Here is a 10791-nt window from a genome sequence, read left to right as displayed (position 1 = left end):
TGGCCGGAACGTGCACGCTTACGTCGACGACATCGCGGTCATGACCCGGAAAGGATCCGACTTGATCAGCGATCTCACAGAAACCTTCGACAACCTCCGCAGGTACAAGATGATGTTGAATCCGCTGAAGTGCGTCTTTGGCGTGCCAGCCGGAAAACTCCTTGGCTTCATAGTCTCTCACAGAGGCATTGAGGTTAACCCGGAAAAGATCAAGGCAATCCTGTGCATCAAAAGGCCAACTTGTCTCAAAGATGTGCAACGACTAACTGGTTGTGTTGCGGCAATCAGTAGGTTTGTTAGCCGTCTTGGCGAGAAGGCACTACCTCTGTACAAGCTGCTGAAGAAAACAGACAAGTTTGTCTGGGATGATGCACTCGATGCAGCTCTTCGAGGGTTGAAGGAAATACTTACCTCCTCCTATCTTGGCAGCTCCAGCAGAGTCGAGCCAATGCACCTTTACTCGGCAGCTACCAACAAGGTCATCAGCCTCGTCATCGTGGTGGAGCGAAAGGAAGAAGGTCATGAATATGACGCCCGTGAGACCTGTCTACTACATTAGCGAGGTGCCGACGGAATCAAAACAGAGATATCCTCACTTTCGTAAGCTAGCTTATGGCGTGTTCCTAGGCAGCCGGAAGCTGAGGCATTATTTCCAAGAGCATCCAAGAATGGGGCCGTGAGCAAGGCTCCGCTGTCAACAATTCTCAACAACGCCGACGCAACAGACGTACGGCTAAATGGGGCATCGAATTATCCGCCTTCGACATCGCTTACAAGCCAAGGACTGCGGTAAAATCTCGTGTTCGGCAGATTTCGTTGCAGATTGGACAAGCTCCGGATGCAAGTCCTGAGCCGGAACCGTAAACATGGGTCATGCACTTCGATGGATCCAAGCAGCATCAAGGCTCAGAGCCGGAGTCACCCCGAAATCCCCTACCGGAGAAGAACTGCCGATGTTCTGCAGATCCACTTCGAAGCTACCAACAACATGGCGGAATATGAGGCTCTACTACACGGTTTGCGCATCGCTAAGGAAATTGGGATCAAGCACATCATATGCTGTGGAGATTCCGACCTGGTGGCACAACAAGTAGCCGGAACCTGGAACGCCAGAAATTCCGTCATGGCGGCCTACAGAGACGAAGTTGATGAGATTGCCAAGAGCTTCCTCGGATACGAAGTCAAGTACGTCAGGAGAGACGATAACACAGCGGCAGACATGCTATCCAAGCTCGGATCCGGCAGGAAACCAATTCCGCCTGGCATTTTCCTTGAGCATCTCCGGATACCCTCAGGTAAGGGCGCTAACCCGGAAAACCCAGAGGTGGCAGTGTCTCCGGCTAGGGAAGTGATGGCTATCATTCCGGCTTGGACCCAGCCTTTCCGGACTACCTCATCGATCGGTTGCCGGAGGACGAGGTCCTCGCACGACGTATCGTCGACGAGCAAGAACCTACACAATAGTTGATGGACAGCTCTACAAACGAAGTGCAGCAGGGTATTTCTTAAATGCGTCTCCAATCAAGATGGCATTGAAATCCTCGTAGAGATCCACGCAGGGATCGCGGGCATCACGCCGCTCCCGTATCACTCGTTGCAAAAGCTTTTCTGCTAGGTTTCTATTGGCTTACAGCTAAAGAAGACGCTGATAAAATAGTCAAGACCTGCCGAGGTTGTCAGTACTACGCTACTCAACCAAACGCTCCAGCCCAAGAGCTGAAGACCATACCTATCACCTGGCCATTTGCGGTCTGGGGGCTTGATATGGTTGGTAAGTTAAAAAGATCATCTCCTGGCGGTTTTGAGTACCTCCTGGTCGCTGTTGACAAGTTCAGCAAATGGATCGAGGCTAAGCCAAAGGAGAAAAGCCGACGGTGCTACGGCACTAAAATTCGTCTGCAGCCTCGTGATGAGATTCGGCATCCCTCACAAAGATAATCACGTATAATGGCACGAACTTCGCTCAAGGAGAATTGAGGGATTATTGTGAAACAATGGGGATACGACTGGACCTCGCATATGTGGCTCATCCACAGTCCAATGGTCAGGTTGAAAGGGCTAACGGCCTAATATTATCAGGAATTAAACCACGCCTTGAAAGACCGCTGCGACGAGCAGCTGGAGCTTGGGCTGATGAGTTGGAGGCTGTTCTGTGGAGTTTACGAACTACCCCTAACCGTATCAACAGGGTTTACCCCTTTTTCCTGGTATACGGATCCGAAGCCGTGCTTCCTCCGACATCATCCACGATTCACCGCGAGTTTCCGCCTACAATGAAGAAACAATGACGAGGCCAGACAGCTATCTGTGGACCTGATCGAGGAAGCTCGGAACTTAGCGCACCAGAGATCCGCCATCTACCAGCAAAAGCTCCGACGTTATCACAGTCGTCGAGTTCGGAAACGCTCCTTCATGGCAGGAGACCTGGTCCTCCGCCTTCGACAGGTGAAAGACCATAAGCTGCAATCTCCATGGGAAGGACCCTTCGTCGTTAGTAAAGTGCTTCATAACGGGTCGTACTACCTTGTTGATTTCCGCGAGCTAAGGGATAGACCTGCTAACTGGCACCGGAAACGCAAGCGTGAGGATCCGGATGACATCTACGATGAAACAGATCGCCCCTGGAATATCGCACAGCTACGTCCTTTCTACACTTAGCATATATTTTCCGAGTTATAAACTCGTAATAGTTATACATGATCAATGAAATAAAGCTTCGGTTCACTCTTTGAGTCTTTTACCTCCTTTACTTGTTCATTTTAGATCGTGTATGTTTTTTCCGACTAAAACCGCAGAGCTGGATATTTCCGCCTAGGCGTGTATGAAAGTTGTGATTTTCAAAATCGTCCTTTAGGACGTAAGCTTAAGTTTTCTGATTAAGTTGTTATCTGCTGCAAACTCGTGGATTCCTAGTAGCGATTTCCGGCACCTATGCCTGGGGGCTTGTTTCCGCGGTTATGGACGGACTGCCATTGGGCTTCGTCGCCGCTGGCGAGCGTTTCCGGCTAAGGTTTTCCGGCTCGTGGAAGGTCAAGCGAGCAAGCCGGAAAATAACGAAGTCAGCGCTTGCTTTCCGACATAAAACGAAACATGCACATAATATTTAACGGATAGCAGGATAAGTGTTTCCGCCCCATGCATTATCGTTTCGTTCCTAGCTACTTAAGAATTTAGTCTTATTACAAACCCACTCCGGGGCCAAAATGATGCAACTTGTTTCAATGTTTCAAACAGGAACTCTACTCGGAGTCCTCCTCTTCAGATTGCTGGTAGCTGGAGCCGTCGTCGCTGCCACCGCATCCGGCTTCGTAGTCTTCTCCGCAGTTTTCTCCGGAGTGCTCGCTGCTGATCCGGAACCTTCCCCATAAAACTCGCTCGCCTCGCTTCCTCCTCTCGCATCGGAAAAACCTTCGGGCAGATCGTGCTTGTTGTACCAGAACGAGTGATCCACTCGCCTGACAAACAGCTCTTCATAGCCTTCAGTTTCCGCGAGGAGGGCGCTCATGTCGGAACTCTCGGGGGCTCCGCGTGCAACTTGCGCCAGGTTGAGTGAGAGGAAGAAAGCCTTGCAGGTGGCCAGGACTAAGGAGGCGGCTCCGCGCGCTGAAGACTTCTGCCAGTCCTTCATGAACTCCGGCACCTGTCGCATAAGTTTGGTCATCGTGTCGACAACTGTGGTTTTGGCTTTCTTTAGCCGCAGAGCCGTGGCAATCCCGCGACAAGCTCCAAACAGCGCATCAATTGAGATCCGCGCTTCATCGTACGCCTCCGTCCTCGTCAGGTTTGAGTCCTTTGTCCACTCAAAGCCAAGGCTTGCTGTGAAAGAAAGAGGTTCAGTTCCGTCAGAGAAAACATGCAAGGTGGTCGGAGCAACGACGCGGAAAAATGCTTACGGAAGATAAGCTTGTCAATGGCTTCCGCCTCCGCTTCCTGTGGCTTTGTTCTTGGCAATCGTGAGAGCGCGCGGCCTTGGCTTCTCTCCAGCTTGTCGATCAGTTCCGCCTTCTCACGGGCGTGCTTCTCGGAGAGCTCCTTCCTCGCCTCAGTCTCTTTGCTTGAAGATTCTTTCATGAAGTTTTGGAGGGACTCGTTCTCCGCCTCAAGCACCTTGACCTTGGCGGATAGTTCATCAAGCGAGGAATGCTTGGCAGTTTCTTCTGAAAGCAGGATTGAACGTGTTATGCACCCTGAACAACTGTCAGCGCAAAACAAAAAGCGAAGATCCGGATCTCGTACCTTGAAGTCGGGTCTCAAGCAGCTGGATAGCCTTTCGGCTATTTTCCGCGTGTTCGCGCAGTCCCTCGATCTCCTTGATTTGCTCCAAGACGTGAATGCGCAAATCTTCGTGCGCTTTCCGCGTGGACCGGGAAGCAGAGAGAGTCGGATATTAAAATCTGGGGGCTGGCAAAGATTTTCAAGACTTGGCGAAGATTTCAAATTTCCGCCTAACAGTACATTTTGAGAAGCATCGGCTAATACATGTTACACGGAACTATATCACCCAATGCTTGGGGGCTAGTATTACCTGCCGCACTTCCTTGTGCTTGACGAAAAATTCCTTCAGGCTGTCCTCCAGTTCCGCGAGATAACCCACTTCTTCCTCCGGCTTCCCCCATACCTTGTTCAGCATGGCGGAAACTTCCGCGTGACGCTCTGCGAGTGTAAGTTTTTGGAGGGATGGAGTTGGCTCGAGGTTGACGCGGGTCGCATTGGTAACTTGGAGGAGCTTGGCCTTTTGCTCTTGCTCCTCATCAGTAGGTCCCGCGAAAGCGGAACTTGGTTGATCTGGTGGAGGCACGGGTGAGGAGGTCCTCTGGGCGGAGTCGCCATGGTGGGCAGGGTCTTCCGGAAGGTCATCGAGGTCAATGATGTCCTTCGGATTTGGCTTGCTGGCAGATGAAGCCTTAGGCGGAACTTCCACCTCAGGAGTGATAGGGAAGGAAGCCGGAGATGGTTTGACTTTCTTCTTGATGACCCTTGGGGCCTTGGGAGGTTGGCTTCCGGAACTTCAGGAAAAGTATACAAGTATAAGAGCAAGTGTTAAACCAGAATTTGGGTCTCGGAAGAAGAAGCTTACCCGGAAGGCTTGAAAAAGTGCTGGATGGCAGGCTGCCCTTTGTTGCTGGTATTAATCAGCGCGAGGCGCTTCTTTTCCGCCTCAGCTTTCCGGGTAGCCGCGATGCTGAGCGTTTCGCGGGGGCGTTTCGCGTAAGGGCTGGAAGGGGCTGGTTTCTTCCTCTTCGCGGGACGTGGAGCTTCAGGAGCTTCCGCCTCTGACGTGGCCTCCGGATCCGCGTGGCCGGTGGATGGGACTCGGAGGAGAGTTCCGAGCTCATTTTCCTCAAGCGCCTCGAGCTAGTTCAAAATTACACTTAGCAAAAGTTTGAAGAAAAACGATAAACCAAAGTCAAGACGACGTACCGCAGTTCCGGTTCCCTCCGTGTGGATGTCTTTGTTGCATACGTGAACGTGGAGTTCACGTGATTTTGATGAGGACCCGGATCCTCTTGTCGATGGCGTCGGCGGAGAGATTATCCTTGGTGGCGCGCATCGGATCGTCGCGCCTGTGTATTCAAACATCAGCGGTCCCCGTGCCGCAGCCGGCTGGATCCGCTTCGTGAACCAGAAAGGGTTAAATCCTTCCTCGTAAGCCCCTCCTCCGTGAGCTTTCAGATCCGCCCGACAGCGCGGGTCAGCTGTGGCGAGTCGGAGAAGTGGGGCAGTGCGTCCAAGACGAAGCTCGGTGGCGGGGCAGTTCTTGAAAGGTGGTAGCTTCTTGTCGCTCGCGGGGTCGGAGACGTCCCTTAGATAGAAGAAACCCCTGCATCAGTATCTCGCGGATTCATGGCGGTCGGTGGGGGGATAGACGCGACCCGGGCGGATGATGAAGGTGACAGATCCGCAAGTCGCCAACTCGGAAGTTTGGCGGATCTTCTCCTTTTTGACAGAGAAATAATATTGGAAGAGGGGAAGCTCTGGAGTTACCCGGAGGTGACCTTCGCAGAGAGCGACGTGGTTGCTGATGGCGAGCACGCTGTTCGGAGATATATTGTGGGGTTGGAGTCCATACGTCTTCAGAATCTCCCGGAAGAAATCCGAAGGCGGAAATGAAAATCCGCGCTCCACCAGTGCCTTCGTCAGCACCATCTCGTCGTCCCTTGGAGCCGGAGCTGGTTCATCTGGAACTGTCCTCCAGCTTCCGGGTTGCAGGAAGCCCTCCGACTCGAGATTCTTCAATTCCATCTCGGTGGTGGTGCAGGGCCACCACTTCCCCTTAGCTTCGGAATCGCGCTTTCGAGCTTTTGACTTCTTGGCAGCTTCTTCTGTTTGCTGCTCCGATCTGCCCGCCCTGCAGGTTTTCTCCGGGTGCGCGGAGGTCCCCTCAGTCTCCTTGCCGGAATCCTTTGAAGGGTCCAGCCTGATGGGGACAAAGGGAGGAGGGGCGGAGGAAATTGGCGTCGCCATGATCGGTTCCGAGCTCGGAGGCGGAGTCGTCGAAGACATCTGAAGAAAAAGGTTGGCGGAAACTTTCCTTAGTCGGATCTCACTTCGTCTTCCCCAAGTCTATCCCTACCAACTACGGCGCGAAGTTTGAGCTCGAGGTTTTACCGTAATGGCGCGTGCGGTGGTCGGAGTTGCCGGCGGCGAGTTTTTCCGCGCGGTGGTTCGCCGGAGTTAAGAACACGAAGAACACTGCGGCGGAGGGCTCGCTCCGGCGATGCTCCGGCGACTTTCCGGTGGTTTCCGGCGCGGCGGAGGAATGGCTCTCGGGCGGCGCTCGGAAGAGAGGTAAGAAGGGGGTGAATGAGGTGAGAAGGGGTCGACGGCTGATATTTATAGGCAGAGGGGATGAGATTCGTGTTCCGCATCCTGTGGTCGGAACGCAAGCGTCGCGCCGTTGGATGCGTGACACGTGTCCCAAACCCTAGCGGTAAAAATGGCTAGAGATAAGTTACCGCGCGGATCGCGCGAAAATGGCGCCAGAATTGGCGGAACCGTTTGAGTCTTTTAAGATTCCGGGTAAGTGCATGAAGATAAGTTGGCTCTTGTTCGCGAGCAGGGAGTAACCCGGAAATGTTCTTTGGAACGTCGATGGATGAAGTCCCGCAGGATGAGAGCATTTTCCGGCTATAAGTTAGAAAAAGAATAAAATGCAAAGTTTGAGCTCTTCAAGTTTCTCCGCGTTGCCGACGATGCCGGAAACCTAAGGAACAAGCATGGCGGAAGTTGCAGGTGAAACTCGGAGAACTCTGGGGGCTACTGTTGTGGGTATACTTCATGGGTGTACCATCGACAGTGGCTAGATCCGGCAAGCCCGGGTGGCCCATAGACGGTGATGAGGCATGCGGCCCATCGGGCGGCCCAGTTGCTGTTGATCATGAAGGAAGAAGTCCAGCCCAGGATCAGCAGGCCGGATCCGTACCGACCTAGGAGTGACCCGGATCCAGGGAGGCCCATGAGGAACCCGGATCCAGTACGACGTGTATGGAAGGCGGATCCGTGACGTGCACGGCAAGATATTGTACCGTAGCTAGGCTGTCTGTAATCCGGCTAGGACTCTCCATGTAAACCCTAGATCCGTGCGCCTTTATAAGCCGGATCCCGGGAGCCCTAGAGGCACAACCACAACTCATTGTAACAACGCGAAAGCGCCCAGATAATTCCAGACAAGCAGCAGTAGGCCCTGTCATCGTGCAGGTGTTCCGAAGCTGGCTAACTCGCGTACCACCGTCCCGTGTGCACTCCGCCCTATGGCCCCTACTTCTTCTCCCCCTCGTGAGGATCCCTCCTCCGAGGTACCGTCGATTAGGCAACGACACATGGAGTCCTCCTAAGTATATGTACAGCATATTCAGTAACTAAGCGAGATGGGTGAGGGGAAAAAACAATTTTGTCTGATAAGATTAGTCGCAATGCAGATGTTTGAGGGGCTTAATTTCTTTCAGATGAATCGTACATTTGTGATCTTATTATTCCATGAAACTATTTTCAATAGATTAAGTAGTTTTGTTTCGGCCAAAGGAAGAAATCAAGAGTCAAACAGAACTAAAAGAGATGGTAATCAATTCGATTAGCACTTGATTTTGTAAAATCCAGGCAGATTACATTTTTTTGGTTTCAAGAGTCTATTCAATTTCTTTTGCATCTTCCTAACTTATAGGAAGGAATTTGGATTACTGGGAAAATTCCCGGTGACAGTCAGCAGCGCCACTAGGCTCCATCTGTATATAAGCTACGGTACAAACAAGCACAAATGCTATCAAACGCATCTTTACACACCTCCATGCCTCCTCCTCATCTCATTGCCTTGACATTTTCTAGCAATTGATCCTCCACTTGTCCTACTACTCCACTTTATTCAGACTGCAAAGTTACCAGAACATATCAAAATTAATCATCTCTGCAAGCATCATTCATAGGGCAACTAACAATCTGATTCAGAAATTTGTACAGAGCTCGTCAATCTCAGTGACCTTACCTGCAGTTCTGAGGTACGCTCCATGAAACGGAGTGTTTGTCCTTGTCCCGCAGCGACATGAACCTCCTCCAGTCGTGGAGCATGACGTTGAGGTCGTTAATCTTGCGGCGTAGGCCGACGCAGCAGTTAGCGTGCATGGTGCAGACGGTGCTAAGGTTCCGGCTGGGCTCGCAGAGGCCCCCGAAGAACTCGGTACTGAGGAACCTGATGCTGACGCCGATCTCATCGAGGTAGGGGTCGCGCTTGATCATGTTGAGCACGTCCTGGTCGTGCCGCCCCGGGTAGAGCTTCCTCGCCGCGTACCAGTACTTGTAGAACTCCACCGTCTCGGAGTTGGCTCTGACGTAGGTGAACCCGCCGTTGGGCATGTTGCCCAGGTCGTCCGGGTCGCCGGTGAAGTGGTCGCAGGCGATCTGGAAGTCGCCCTCGGCATAGAGGTGCAGCAGCGGGCTCCGGAACCACACGATGTCCGTGTCCGTGAAGATGAAGCTGAACCCCTTCTCAAGGACGAGACGAAGGAAGTCGATCCGGCGCCACATCATCCGGAGGTACCCGTCGGACATGAAGTTCTTCTGGCCGGAGAAGTCGACGCCCTCCGTGGCCACGGCGAGGCAGTGCGTGTGGATCTGCTTGCACCGCCGGTGCGCGGTGGCGTCGAGCGAGACGATGACGAGGTGGTCCAGCAGCTCCCGTGTGTGCTCGCCGATCCGGAAGCTCTCCAGGAACACGTCCACCACGGAGCCCGGCTCTGACCACGCAGAGTTCAGCGTCGTCAGGATCACGGTGTCGTTTGCCATCGCCGCCGCTCGTAGGACACGCTCCAGCCTCTCGTCCTCGCTGTCGCTCTCCTGCACGCGTACGTGGACGCAGGTCAATCAACTGTGAGCAGAACGTAGTATAATTTTTTCTTCAGAATTAACAGTCTTTGTTTCTGAAGATGATGGAATGGTTAGGTTGTTTGATTTGCAGGCGATTCGCATGTTAACGTGCCATTTGTTGTAAAATTATGGTAACAATGTGTGAAGAACGTGAACTAGCCACTCTTGTAACAATAGTAGCTGGACAGTTGGCGTGAGCAGCCAGTTTTTAACCAACACGCCATGTGAAAATTGTGTGGACTACCTAAACAACACTCCTAGCAGGGAAAATTGGGCAAAATTGCCACACTACCAAAGTGATACATGCATCAAAACGTACGGTAAGCATGATAAATTTGGCAACAAATTAAATCATCGCACCAAGTTTAATTTGTGCTTCAAATTATCTTCTCGATATGGTCAATAATTTGGTATTGTTGGAAATATTCATCAGCTGATCACCCTTTAATTTTCTAGTGTTTCGTCCATATCTTAGAATTCATCATCATTAACCAGTACAGCTCATCGATTCACTGAAACTATTGCGTCCATTAATTAACCATCTTATACACTCCCGGTCCATATCTTATAGGCGTTGAACATTAATTTACTACCATTGCAGGAGAGCAATTACGGGCAAGACGAATTCTAAGCGACGAGAAACCTCAAAACGCACTCCCTGCTTTTCTGCCGATCATGCGCAGGAAAACCAAGAAATAAATTATTTCCTTAAAGAGAGAAACCTACAGTATTGACCAAGAACTCTGGATTCTTTCCATGGCGTCGCCGTGGAGGCGCTCGTCCGTACGCGCACAACAGACTAATCCTTGGAAGGATGAGGGATCGTTTGTGCGTACCAGGTTGACTTCGTCGTCGTCGTGCGGCGGCCCGGCGGCCTGCATCCACGGCAGCATGGCGGCGGGCGGGACGAGCACCCCGGCGGGCGCGACGGCGTGATACAGCACGAGGCACGGAAGCGCGACGGCCGCCAGGAACAGCAGCGCCGTGGCCACCCGCCTCACCCCTTGCTCCGGCGAGGGCGCGGCGCCGGTCGTCAGCGGCGCGGCCATGAACCCCGCGGGTTTAGGGCCTGATTATTGGAACGTTGCCGGTTCGGGGAATCGGTACAACCAGAGCCGGGGTTTATACCCCTCTCTGGTGCGCCGACCACGTGACGCGGTGTTAGCAGATGAGTCCTTCATGTTTCAGTATAATACAATGTGCTTCTAAATCAGGCCATGTCCATTTTTTTATAACAAGGGCTTTATTACATAAAAGAAGAATTACACTCGCCCTCTGCACATTTAGGAATGCACACAACCATATAGATCAGTTATTATAAACTAACTAAAGAAGAGACTCTCGAGCACAAGTTCAACAACGTAAATAAAACACGCCTGAGACGAAGGAGGGTCAATCAGCGGATCACGCGCCATCCATGTTGGGAAAAATATT

General features: G+C 52.2%; 1 protein-coding gene across 1 annotated transcript; it reads right to left on the bottom strand.

Moving 5' to 3' along the window:
• Window positions 1-8047: 8047 nt before the first annotated feature.
• Window positions 8048-10434, bottom strand: LOC127349251 (uncharacterized protein At4g15970). Its single transcript, XM_051375010.1, has 3 exons — window positions 10194-10434; window positions 8480-9327; window positions 8048-8364 (listed from the first exon to the last, which is right to left on the bottom strand). Exons 1-3 carry the CDS (start codon window positions 10404-10406, stop codon window positions 8346-8348), a joined length of 1080 nt encoding a protein of 359 aa, XP_051230970.1. The 5' UTR covers window positions 10407-10434; the 3' UTR covers window positions 8048-8345.
• Window positions 10435-10791: the final 357 nt, after the last annotated feature.

Source organism: Lolium perenne, chromosome 4, assembly GCF_019359855.2.
Source record: "Lolium perenne isolate Kyuss_39 chromosome 4, Kyuss_2.0, whole genome shotgun sequence".
NCBI lineage: Eukaryota > Viridiplantae > Streptophyta > Magnoliopsida > Poales > Poaceae > Lolium > Lolium perenne.
This window is presented reverse-complemented; position numbering and strand designations above follow the sequence as displayed.

What these genes read in the sequence shown, in the direction of transcription:
- LOC127349251 (XM_051375010.1), bottom strand. Translation starts at nt 10,406, where the DNA reads ATGGCCGCGCCGCTGACGACCGGCGCCGCGCCCTCGCCGGAGCAAGGG. An exon ending in ACGACGACGAAGTCAACCTG is followed by an intron (nt 9,328 to 10,193) that starts GTACGCACAAAC and finishes GTACGCGTGCAG; the next exon opens with GAGAGCGACAGCGAGGACGA.